This window comes from Astyanax mexicanus, chromosome 25 (assembly GCF_023375975.1).
Source record: "Astyanax mexicanus isolate ESR-SI-001 chromosome 25, AstMex3_surface, whole genome shotgun sequence".
Lineage (NCBI taxonomy): Eukaryota > Metazoa > Chordata > Actinopteri > Characiformes > Acestrorhamphidae > Astyanax > Astyanax mexicanus.
Genome location: NC_064432.1, coordinates 25,563,235 through 25,576,672, shown reverse-complemented (window position 1 = coordinate 25,576,672; position 13,438 = coordinate 25,563,235). Strand labels below are relative to the sequence as shown.

The 13,438-nt window shown below is 37.1% G+C and overlaps 1 protein-coding gene across 1 annotated transcript; it reads right to left on the bottom strand.

Annotated features, from left to right (window-relative positions):
* Positions 1-679: 679 nt before the first annotated feature.
* On the bottom strand, positions 680-12,220 carry fbxo28 (F-box protein 28). Its single transcript, XM_007253189.4, has 5 exons — positions 12,019-12,220; positions 9,642-9,751; positions 7,274-7,412; positions 6,375-6,570; positions 680-5,823 (listed from the first exon to the last, which is right to left on the bottom strand). Exons 1-5 carry the CDS (start codon positions 12,205-12,207, stop codon positions 5,270-5,272), a joined length of 1,188 nt encoding a protein of 395 aa, XP_007253251.3. The 5' UTR covers positions 12,208-12,220; the 3' UTR covers positions 680-5,269.
* Between the last annotated feature and the right edge of the window lie 1,218 nt (positions 12,221-13,438).

Genomic DNA, 13,438 nt, shown 5'->3' with positions numbered 1-13,438 from the left:
CAGGAGGACAAATGCTCCCATTCATTATTACAGCGTCCGCTTCCCCCCCTCCGGGGCTCTAACAGTGCGAAACCCAATACCTCAACCTGCGAACAAAGGACAAAGGGTGGGATAGGATAATGGATAATTCTCAGTGGAGTAGGGCTCTGTTGTGTGGAGCCACTATTCTAAAATAGACATAACCAACAGCATCAAAAAGTGTTTTTTTTTTTGTTCCTTATTATGTGGTTAACCCCTCCCTTCAAACTCAAGTAGTGGCAGGCCTCTAATTTCACAACTTAAAATGGATAAATACGTAAATGTCTGGTGCTTTAAATAAGCATTTACAGATGGCTCTTTGACAATGTTTTAACCAATCAACCATAAGATTAAAACCATCTGGCAATACAGTATACAGTACTAGTATGGGAAGCAAAATCTGATTTATTTAGTAAAAATAAAAAACAAACAAAAAAATCAAATTTACTAATATACCGAGATTTTATCCAGCTTGAAAACTCTTCTTAGTCAGGACAGCAAACATTTTTGGCGTATCTACATTAAACCAATATAAATAAAATTCAATATATTGTCATATACAGATTCCACCAGGATAGAGATGTATTTTTCTTAAGTCTGACAGCTAAAATACTCTGTAACACAAACAAACACTTAAACAAAAAACGCAAAGCACATGGTGATGCCTTAATGTTGTTTAATATGATTCATTTGTACATTTGGAACAGTAATATGTGCAACAAACCATTTTTTCTGCCTAAAACAGGCAATTTTTACAAGATTACATTTTTCTATTACATGAAATTAATTATCCACAGTCTTGACTCTGAAGTTTACAGTACAGATCTTTTTTTTCTAAACTGAGACACAGTCTCGCATTAAGCCACAACTTATGATGTATTTTTGTGTGCCCTGCTCGTAACGTTAAATGCTCATGTAGTTCCAGACCTTCGGGGGAGGATGTGAGGGCGTTTCTTATTCAGGATCTGGTGTTGGAACCAGATCTTTATCTCGTTTTCTGAAGAAGTAAACTACACTAATGTGGCTAACAATGGCTGCAGATGTTAGGATGTTAGCATGGAGTCAAAAATAGCAGATAGCAGAAGACTATACCCATCATTAGTTGCTAGCCAACTTGGCATTAGTTTTGTATTTTTAGTACTAATAATTCAGCCAAACAATGATAATGTGGCTAACAATGCATGTTTAACATGCAAGTAAACATGATGTGAATGTGCTCTTGCTTTTTAGCCACAGCTACATTCACTAATAGATCAATTTAGCAATGCTAATGTGGCTAGAAGTGCCTTCTATTGTCACCAATACAATGACAGGACAATGTCAATGTCTTTATTAGCCACATTAGAATAGCATTGCTTAACAGATCTACAGTTTTAGTCGTCATGCTAATGCTTATATGGCTAAAAACGGATGCTAAGGTTGCCTGTGCCATAGCAGCATGTTCTATGTGTGTAAGAAATCATCGATATCATATTGTATTGCAATGTTTTGTTCTGTGATACTGTATCGATTTCCAAAGACACAGTATCTAATTTTTTATTACTAGTTTAGACGCAAATATGGGTGTCAGAAGTGGTTAATTTTGGGTTGTGTTTTAACTTGGCCCAATAGAAGACAATATTAAGATTTTATAAATATGACGAATGATTTCGGTTATTGTAAATGTCATAGTAAATGGAAAGCAGAGCTCGCATTTAGCATTAGCTGTACCAACAATTTTGATCGAACAAACTCAACAAACTCATCCCATTTAAAGTAATGGATGGAGCTCCATCATTCCAGAGAATTGGCATTAGACAGTGCTAATAGCTTGATGTTTACTCTAAAGCTAGTTCTGTTTTACTATCAAAACATATTGCAGTAGGAAGTTAAATGGCTCTATTTCCCCTTCCAATGGAAACAATCAAATTAAAAAGCTGAATTTCTGTTTTTTATAACTTACTAAATAATAACTGTAATGCTTACCAGCATCAAAACTGAACTCAACAGCAGAATTATACATTTCTTTAATTAGTTTACTAAATATGTACACTATATGTCCGAATATTCTAACAATTGCTGCATTCAGCTATTCTTTGGGAACGATGGAGCACCGTCCAATACTTTTAAAACTAGATCAACATTTGGTGGACTTTGCACTTAGTAAGCAATAAATTAAATCCTCACAGCAGTGCTCTATCAAGCCTTTAGTAGTGGACAATAGGAACAGTTACTCCATTAAATAGCTCCAGTACTCAATTAATACCCTTACATTTAGAGAAAAATCCAATTTAAAAGGTGCCCCAATACTTTTTGCCATATATTCTGTCAACTTTAAGTTCATTGATTTTTCTAAGGAAACCAGTCAACTGCATGCAGAAGGTTGTGAAGGTTAATGGAAAGAGCTTTCCAGTAATCTGTCACTGTTTAAATCTGATGGGAAATATAATTAGTTTCGCACTGGTGGCCCGAGGGCGGCTCCCACTGTGCCAACATCGCCCAGAGCTCAGAGGATCACATGGTTCTGATCCCACGAAGAGGCACAAGCTATAATCTCCAGGGTGTAGCAGCTGTGCAAGCTCACATGACCAAAGCCAATCGGGCCTAGCACTCTAATGGAGGGTTTGGGTCTAGTTTGAGGAATTCCAGACCAAAAAGTACATCCCGGTTGCGTAGTAAGGACAAGAGGCGTGAGAAAACATCAATATTGTATTTCGATATCTGTATCGTTTTTCAAAAACATACTATCTGATTGAAAATGACTAGTTTAGACATAAATATTGGTGTCAGAAGTGGGTAATTTTGTGTTGTGCTTTAACTCGGCCAAATAGAGTATTTTGCGATATATTGAATCGTAACCGACATACCTTAACTCGAATCGTATCACCGAAGTTCTTTCCAATACACCGCCCTACTCATTGCTTAAAGACTCCTCATTTTTTAATATGAAATACAGTATGTAATATAAAAAAATATTAAGTTTAAAGCTGATACATACTTGGAAGATTTTTAATTTTTTTTGGACTGTGGTTACGAGTGATGCTATGAAACCATTATCTCACTTTGCTATGTAAAACTGAAATTGAGGAGCTTGTTACGTCTGTAACATTAGCTACGCCCCAAAGCCTAAACTGCAGCTAAAGTGGGCTGTATTTCTCAGCTGCTAAGTCACAAATTTCTCATTGTCTACAGCCGATAAATTCACTAAGCGTTCATAGCGATTTCTAGGGCGCAACTGATGTATCCTTCCTTCCAGCCCTTGGTTGCACACTTGTAACAGAAAAAAGATAGCTCAGAAGCCTCAGAGTTAATTTTAAAATAATATGTCCTAGAATTTGGATTTATTTTCATGAAGAAACGAAAAAGTACACAAGATTTGCACCACAAACGCGAGAGGCGGGGCCTTTTGTTGGTATTTTGTTGGTGCTGGGAAGGAACCTTAATGGCACAGTCTAATTGATTGGACCCACACACCCTACTACAACTGCAGCCAAGGCTTTGGAATGCAAGTACTTTTATAGAAATATTTAATGGACAACGATGCTAGTGCAGTGGACAATGGTGTGGGGGCATCTTGAGAACTTGCAGTTAACCATGTTGGCATAGCAATGCTTCACCACTTCCTGTTAGCAAAAATGGGTTAGCATGTTCAGATTTTGTTTGCACTAAATTGCCAAATCTGTACTTTAACTATTAGTATAGCGTCATGTGTAATTGGAATACAACTTAACTCTTACGCCTTTATTATTAGCCACGTTAGCATTGTTTCATTGAACTTTTAGTGAACTAAAGTTAGCATGGCTAGCAACAAATAAAAGGTAGGCTGCTCAGTTACATTGACACCTTGCAATGAAGAAAGTGGTCATAATATTCTGATACTGCAAAACAGCATTGCAACTCACAACACCACAAGACCACGTTTGGCCACCATTTGAACCAAATGCGCCAATGGCAACTTAACCTACCAATTTCCTACAACTGAAGATTGGTAAGAGTTTGTGTATTAAATTAAATTTATAAACCTTACTGAAAACCATATTTTTCCATAAATTTTAAATATTGAACAGGAAACTTCATGGCATTCTCCATTTTTAAAGCAGGGCAGCTCTCAGAAATGTTCACAACACATGCTATACATGATTTAGACTTAATATTCTGTTGAGAGGGGCATCAACAGGCTACATAAAGTTAATGTTGCAGTCAGTATATATATATATATATATATATGTATATATTTATATATGATACATATGTGTGCTCTGTTCCGCCTCCTGCTGTAAGTGCAGTTTGTCTGTTCTGCAGTGGGACGAGGGAAGATCATGCTTCAGTGTTTAGAGGCTGTAGAAACAGCGTAAATGTTTAGCTACAGTCGAACCTGCAGTCGGGTCAGTGTGACATTTATCAGTTCGGTTTCCGAATTTCCATTTAAGGCTAAATTTGAAAATATATATTTTTGTAGTTTTTTGCAACCTAAAATCTGAATTTCAGGGAAAGAAAAACAATCTTCAAATATTTTTTTCCATTTTGCATCTTGTACCAAAAAACTGATGATATAATCCAACTCAGTCAGTGTAGCATCTAATCAATTCAGTTTTCCGATCACTTGAGGCTAAATGTGAAAACTGAAAATTAGGTGTAAAACTTTCGAAATTACAAATTTCCCCCCATTGCTACAGTAATACAATTGAGTAAACTTTTTTTTTTTTTTTTCATTTCATTTCACAATCTATGATACTTTCAAATTTAGCCTCAAATGGTGTAAAAAATTATCTGACAATTGTTACGCTGATCCTACAGGCTCCTACAAGCTCCTCCAGCATTCTTCATTCACACTCTATGCCTCCACCTGTGACCATGGGGTCATCTCCTGTAGTAGAACATTAGACGCCTCGGCTCAGCACGAGATAATACCAGCAGCAGATACAGAAGGCGAGAGCACCATCCGACCCGAAGCCAAAGCCATTGTGTCTTAGAGCTTGGGGTCAGGAATTAGTGTGTGATATGACGTAGCAGTTGCTAAAACGTGTAAAAACGAAAAACGAGAATTTAGATACCCGTCACTTTTGACAATTACGTCACTTTCCGTATCGTCCATGCCTTGGGCCTTGGGTGACCTTGGGTCATCGGCGACGGACATGGCCGTGTGCAAAAAAAAAGAAGAAAAAAGGACAAAAAAAAAAAAACAATTGATTGGATAAAGCAGAAAAAAGAAAAAGAGAGAGTCCTTAACAACAGGAAAAAGCAAAATAGACCAAACACAAGAGACGTCCGTCTACTTCTTGCTCCGCAGACGTTTGGAGTGACGCGGCAGGTCCAAACACTTCCTGGGTCGCTTGAGTGTCGGGCTGCCGTCAGCCATCCCGCCGCCCGAGCTGCTGACTGGGCTACCGAGCGCCGAGGTGGAGGTGGACGCTACCGCAGCAGCGACAACCAAAGGAGAAGAGGACGATGACAACGACGAGGAGGAGGAGGGAGCAGAGGATGACGACGATGCAGACGACGTAGACGGGGTGGCGGCGCTGCCGACGGCGCCTGCAGCACCCACAGCGCTCTCCATCAGTTCCCGCAGCTTATGCTCCAGCTCGGCCAGCCGGGCGTTCTGCTCCCCGATCACCTGCGTCTGCTCCAGCAGCTTCTGCTCCTGATCCTGCAGCTGCTTCTGCTGCTCCAGCTGCTTCACCCGCACCTCCTGCATCTCGCGCCGCAGCGCCGTCATGGAGGCGCCGTTCACCTTCACCTGCTGCTGCACCTTGGTCATCTCGGAGCGAGACGGCGTGTTCTTGGCCAGAAGCGTCATGGTGGTCAGCGAGGTGGAGGGTCCGGCCACTGCAAGAGAGAATGTGGGTTAGTGAGATTCAACCTCAACAATGCAGAAATTATTGTGATAAACGATATTGTCATTTTAGGACCAATTAAATGCCACTGACATACTGATAATAGAATAGAATAACACAGCAATTATACCCTTTTAAAATAGCAAAATCTGAATTAATCATAGTTCAGGAAATACAAAAATAAGAGACCACATTAGTTTAAAAAAAAAATCATAAAATTCATGATTAGCATGTTTTGTTTGTTCAATGACATGGTGGTCGGTCATTTCTGGTTAAGAGTACGCTGTGCATGATTGGCTGAATTTGGATTGTAATTGTAAAGCGTCTTTGGGTGTCTAGAAAAGGGCTATATAAGCGTACAATATTTTTAAGTTTCTGATTTGATTTCCCTGATTTTGCTATTTATAGTTTTTTTTTATAGGTTATTTATAGGTCCAAACAAAAATATCATCATGTAGAGCATTTATTTGTATATTTATTTGAGTATTCATTAGAAGTGGTGTTCACAAACAGTATAGTATACAAACAAAGCTAAGCTCTTACCGGGTGCAGATCCTATGAGACGGCCGGACAGGTCGGCACCTGGAAGCTTCTTCTTAAGAATAGGGACGATTTTCTCGTCGAAGTACTCCATAGCCATGGAGGAGATGTCCCGGAGCTCCTGCAGGACTTCATGAGCCCTCTGAGGGGCACGCGTAGAGTTTACGTAGCGCAGTACTCTGTAAATTTCATCTATCACCTGAGAGAAAAGCAGAAAACAAGGCGTTAAGCTGATTTAACAACAATTTTTATTACTAGTCTAGCATGCTTGTAATGAAAGCTCTTTTTATATAAATTCATTTTACCTTAACAAATTAGATTTAGCTCACAATTCTTATTATAAAGCCACACAGCCTATAACTGAGGCCTTCAAGTGTGTTATTCAGGTAGAGTTTGTGCGCCCTCTTGTGGTAAAGAATTGTATGACAATAAAAAGTTGTACTGTAACTGCACGCTATCAAGTCCCAGAAAGACAAAACAAAAGATTGCAGAACATAATAGGAAAATAAGGCACTCGTTTTTAAACTTGCCACTATTGGTGCATTCCATTTGTCTCGTTAATATGGCATGTATAAAATATTTTCTGTATAAAAATCAGTTTATCATATTGCACACTTCACACCCCTAAATTCAAGCTTAGTGGCTTCGCAATATGACAGACATCAGCCCATTTACAGCTGAGGTTCACCAGACTAGCTTTGCTGAGGTATATGTATGATTAGAATAGCACTGCTGAGGTAAATATATGATTAGAATAGCACTGCTGAGGTAATTGTATTATTAGAATAGCTTTGCTGAGGTAAATGTATGATTAGAATAGCACTGCTGAGGTAATTTTGTTTAGAAAAATAGCAGAGTCTAGATTCTATTGCGTTTTATTAAGTAAATGTAATTGCAGGTACCTTTCCAGGTATGAAGCAGCAGAGATTGGAGTCGACGTATTTCATGAAGGTCATGTTGAGCAGGGAAAGACGTGTTTCTACTGCGGCCAAGATGTCGGCATGACGGGCCAGAGAGTGGTTCCTCCTCTCCGATTCTCGCCTGCGGGACACAGATACAGATACAGGTACAGATTAAAAATACTTATATGACTTATATAACAATATAACAATATGTGGACATACCCTCAGTCATTTTTGCTAACTGTTAGATGACTCGTTATGCCCTTCTTAGTGAAAAGAGGACATTAATGGGAATTAACCAATTTGCTAACTTGCTTTTTAAAAAGGTTTAGGACACCTGTCTCATCTTAAATATTCTTACGAATTATACAATTATGTAAAAGCTTTTTTTATTATGAATAACACGATGGCATAAAATAATCTTAAAATGACAAAACCAAATATTTCTGGGATGATATATCGTCCAAACGATATAAAAGGCCTGCCACAAGAACAAAGCCTTTACTGAGGTAAATGTATGATAATAGCTTTACTGAGGTAAATGTAGGATTAAAATAGCACTGCTGAGGTACACTTTTAAGAAAAAAATATATACATTATGGGCTTATCCAACATTAAATAGACATGACCTTAATAATATTTGATAATAGTGATATGGTCTTTTGTGCTTATTTGTATGTTTGTTCACTTTTAGGTGAAGGAAAAAAAGGGTACATTTCCTTAATCTATGAATTATTCAAATGTTGTTGTCTTTAAAAGGGTATAATTTCTTTGTTATACTATTCTATTATTGTTAATGTCAGTGGCATTTAATGGTCCTAAAATGAGAATAATATCGTCTATCGCAATAATTTCTGCAACAATATATTGTGACAGGCCTACATTTCCTTTAACTTCTTAAACCCTTCAAAACCACCAGTGGTTCCTGTTTTAATTGTTCCTCTATCAGCATATATTTACTGATTAGTGTAATAAGTCACAGAACATAAGGTGTTAGATTTAACAAGCTTTGCAAATTTTAAAACCTTATTGACTTCAATTCTTAATGCTAATTGTTATATTCTCAGCCAGTATGAAACACACAAACTTATAAATCAATATTACAGCTTATTTAAATAAGTAAATAACTGTTTATATTGGTTTGAAACCATTTTTTATCGTCCAAACCAAATAGTTATCATGACAGGCCTGTCTAAAAATACTCAATCTTGGTCAGTATGCTCTCTAAGCTTGGATTTCTGCTGTGAGTAACAGGACTGGGTGTCAGTGTTGATCACAGACCCTCTGAAATACAGTCCTCGTCACTTTAACATGGCACTGACAGAGCCAATCAAAAAGGACGGTGAAAAGAAGCAGCAGCAGTGTGTTGGCATAAGTAGGTCAGTCCTACTTAATTATTGACTCTCCTGAAACTTTAAAAATGTAGGGCTTTTCTAAAGTGTCAGCCCAGTGCTACGTGCCATAATCCAGCTTTCTGTCTCACACATATACAAACTTAAGTGTATTATTAGAGTAACACTGCTGAAGTAATCATATGATTATAATAACACTGTTGAGGTAAAAATTATGATAATAGCTCAGCTGATTAAAATTTATAATGAGGATAACTTTGCTGAGGTAAATGTTCAATTAGTACAGCACTGCTGAGTTAAAAATATGATTAGAATAGCACTGCAGAAGTAAACATATTAGTAGAACAGCTCAGCTGAGGCAAATACATGATCAGGCTAAATTTGCTATGGTAAATGTATATTAGAACAGCACTGCTAGGGTTCACGCATCAATAGTACTGCTGAGGTAAATTTACGATTAGAATAACTTTTCTGTGGTAAATGTATAATTAGAATAGATCTGCTAGGGTACACCTATGCATATAATTGCTATGCTGAGGTAAACATATGATTAAGAAGAAGTTGCTGAGGTAAATGTATAATTAGAATACCACTACTGGGGTAAATGTGTCATTAAAATAGTATTAAAATAGTATAGCTGAGGTAAATATATATGGTGAGAATAAATTTTCTGTGGTAAATGTATGATTAGAATAGCTCTGCTGAGTTAAATGTATAATTAGAACAGCACTGCTGAGGACAATGTAGGATTAGAACAGCTCAGCTGAGGTAAATAAATGATTACAATAGCACTGCTGAGGTACGTTTTTGACAAAAATAGCACTATAGCAGTTCTCGAGTGTAATAAAAACAAAAACACAAAGAGAATCGGTCCTTGGTGCAGACTAAATTATTTGAGACAAGTGTGAAAACTTTTTTTTTTTTTTTAGGAAATTCAGTTAGTTTCTGATGCAAGTGAACTGCAAACTGCAGCCGGTATGAATCAGTGCTGCTGTAACTGCTGCAGTACGGCTCACCTTGGCAGCTGGGCTTTGACTTGTTTCTGGCACAGGCTGTGATAGCGCTCCACTCGGAGGAAGCCCTGGTTGAGCATTCGCTGGCAGATCATGTCCATGCGCTTACACACCTACAAAAATATGCAACCAGAAGATTAGTACAATTTTATAACCCCCTAAATTTAACCTTATTTATATAAGAATTGTTAAATGGAAACTACAACACACAATATGTCAGTAAAGTAGAATACAACTATTCAAAATCGGTGTGCACAGAAATTTGGAAACCCAAAAATAAATGGCTAAAAATATTAAACAATAACTGATTTTTATTAAGTCTTAATGCAAAGTTTCCTTTAACATTAGGATTTTTTTAGCGGCAGCAAACCCACACTACACCCTCATTACTCATCATGCTTAGTAATAGTTTACTTAATAGTTTACTACCTCTTTACATACTGGCTGTTTTACAGCTTAAAAATATAAGCTGTACAGGACTAGTATAGTAATTTTAGCCTCGCTAACTTAACAGTAGCATCCGTTCGTTTTTTTAAACGACTTACTCCTTTCCCTCACATGTGCCTGGAGTAGTGCTACTAAGGTAAATCTATTAGAACAATAATACTACTGAGGTAAATAACTGATTAGATTAGCACAACTAATTAATGCATGATTAGAATAGCATGGCTTGAGTAACTGTATTGTTACAATTGCACTACTACTACTACTACTACTACTACAAAAAAAGGCTAATTAATATGCAATAGCGAAAATTCATGAAAACCTGGCCAAAAAAAAAAATTTGTTTGTATGTCCATTCTAAAAGTCTGTGATTTGGGACATAGCCTTTATAGACATCTAAAAGCCCCCCAAAAAACAATGCTTTCATAGATAACTAGCAGAGACCTAGTCACACTGACTTTAGGCAAAGTGGGTTCATGTGTTGGGCCTTGAGCTCTGTCTATGATGATAAACAGCAGCAAAAATTAAGTACTGCTGTGATACAGTCATCCAGAATATGGTGCATGAATCATGATCCCTATCGTAGCAAGACACTACAAGTTGGGTTTATGAAGCAGTAGCTTTAGTAAGTGTAACTGGCTGACAAGTCACTGAAACTGAAAATTACTGAAAATTAAAATATATTTCACCGATAATACTGATATTTTGTTGCAATACAAATATTTTGTCCCATTGCTAGTTACGTTCGTCAAGGTGGGGGGAAAAAAGCTGATATTCCAGGGGAAAATATGCCATATATGAGGCATACAGGTAAGATGGATTAGCATGTGTTTTTTATGGTTTTATTGCTCTATTAACATGATCAGCTTGGTCATAGTGGCCATTCTGGTCTACCAGCTTTGTCAGCCTCAACATACTGGTCAACCACCATACACTGGTATGACCAACATGACCAACCTAGTCAACCAGGCTGGTTGACTATGATTAGCAAGCTTCTCAATTGGACTGACCAAGCTGGTTGACCAGTATGACCAGCATGACCAAGCAAGTTGGCTAATATGGCCAGTTTTACCAAGAAGGTTGACCATAATAGACATCATGACTAAGTATGTTGACTACTACTGCCAGTATTACCAAGAAGGTTGACCATTATGGACATCACAACCAAGCTTGTTGACTATTATTTCCATTACTACCCAAGAAGGTTGACCATTATAGCCAAAATGAACAAGCTTGTTGACCATTACTGCCATTACTATCAAGAGGGTTGACCATTATGGACATGATATAACCAAGCTTGTTGACCATTATTTCCAGTATTACCAAAACAGTTCACCATTATGGACATCACAACCAAACTTTTTGACTATTATTAGCAGTACCAGAAAGTTTGACCATCATGGCCAGCATGACCAAGCTTGTTGACCATTATTGTCAGTATTACCAAGAAGTTTGCTTGACAAAGAATGTTGACAACTATAACTTATATACCTAAGATGGCAAACATCGCAATCTAAACATATTTTTAATTTTGGATGATAAGATCTAATTCCAAAGCATAAAAACACCAAACACTGCAAACAACAAAGCAAACAAAGGATGTCAGCTTCTACAAAATTAAGAAAAATGAATAGATCACAATATATTTTGAACATATTGACCAAACATAATGACCAAGCTTTTGGATCAGCATGACAAACCCGAACACTATTCTGGTGAAGATCTGGTTAAGTACTAGTTAGTTAGCTAGTATTAGACAGCTAACTAATGTTTTCTCCTGCATTACCAGCTTTTCCACCACCTTAAAAATCTAAAGAACCAGCTTAGACCATCTAAAACCCAGTTCCCAGGCGGATCCGGTGCTGATCCGGTTCTGTAAGTCGGGTTCTGGGTGGGTTCGGCTGGGCTTTGTTGTGGTCCGGTCGGTTCCGCTCACCAGGCGCAGCAGGCTGATCTCATCGTAGGAGAGGAAGTTGAGGATGGTCTCGATGGCCACGATGGGGAGCCCCAGCAGCGGGTTGTTCTGGTGCGGCTGGTCCGGCGGGGGTGAGGGGAGCCTGGGGGACAGAGACTCGGGATCCGCGGCCCCGCCGCCTCCCTCCACTCTCTCCACCACAGCCGCCATCTTCTCCACACACACACTGCAGGAAGTGACGTCCTAAACTGCCTCGCCTCGGAGGAAGCGCGGCCGGCCTTTATTATGCCTTTAATATTATTATAGGGGCTTTATTATGTTTTATTATAGGGGTTATTCCAGGGTTTAACAAGATGTTTTATTTATTTAATTGGGTGTTTATTTATTTTTTAATTTTGTTTTATTTATGGGTTTATAATGGTTGCATTTTATAGTGTTTTATACAGTTTTATAGTGGTTTCATTTTGTGTTTTATTATGGTTTAATTTGGGATTTTATTTTTGTATGGTTTATTTGTGGGTTTAATGGTTTTATTTTGGGTTTCATTGTGGTGTGTTTTGTTTGCATGGCATTTTTTTATTTTTTTGTTTGGGTTTTGTTTGGGATGTATTTTTGGCTTTATTGGGGTGATTTAATTCAAGCTGTATTTGTGTTTCTATTGGAGATTTATTAGGGTTAGTTATGTAATACTAATATTTTATTATGATATAAATTGTTATATTTATTTGGTGTTTTATTAGGCTTTCATTAAAGTTTTACTGGGGCGTTTTATGCAGATTTATTAAAGTTTTATTAGGCTTTTATTAAGGTTTTATTGGGGTGATTTGCAGATTTATCATAGTTTAATTGGGCTTTTATAAAGGTTATATTATGTTGTGTAGAGGAGTTTTATTTTAAGATTTATTGTGTGTTTTTGGTAAGTTTTATTTAGGCCTTTATTTAAGTTTTATTTAGGCCTTTATTTAAGTTTTATTTTGGGTTTATTGGAGTTTCATTAACGTTTTATTTGGGTATTTATTGGAGTTTTATTAAAGTTTTATTTGGTGTTTATTGGAGTTTTATTACTGTTGTAATTTGAGTTTTATTACTGTTGTAATTTGAGTTTTATTGAAGTTTTATTTGGGCTTGAATTGTATGTTTATTAAAATTCTATTTTGTTTTTTTATTAAATGTTTTATTTTGGCTGTTTTTAGGAGTTTTATTAAAGTTTTATTTGGACTTGTTGTTTTATTAAACCTTTATTTGGGCTTTTATTGGAGTTTTACAAGAGTTTTATTTTGAAGTTTAATTTGGTCTCGTATTGTAGTTGTATTAAAGTTTTACTTGGGCTTTTACTGAGGTTTCGTTAGGGGTTTACTTTAGTTTTATGAAAGATTTATTATTTTTTTCACTAATTAAATATTCTGTGCTCTCAGGTTGTGTGTCCTGCCCGTGCTGCGCT

What these genes read in the sequence shown, in the direction of transcription:
- fbxo28 (XM_007253189.4), bottom strand. Translation starts at nt 12,207, where the DNA reads ATGGCGGCTGTGGTGGAGAGAGTGGAGGGAGGCGGCGGGGCCGCGGAT. An exon ending in GCTGCTTCATACCTGGAAAG is followed by an intron (nt 6,571 to 7,273) that starts GTACCTGCAATT and finishes CTTTTCTCTCAG; the next exon opens with GTGATAGATGAAATTTACAG. An exon ending in TCTCATAGGATCTGCACCCG is followed by an intron (nt 5,824 to 6,374) that starts GTAAGAGCTTAG and finishes TCTCTCTTGCAG; the next exon opens with TGGCCGGACCCTCCACCTCG.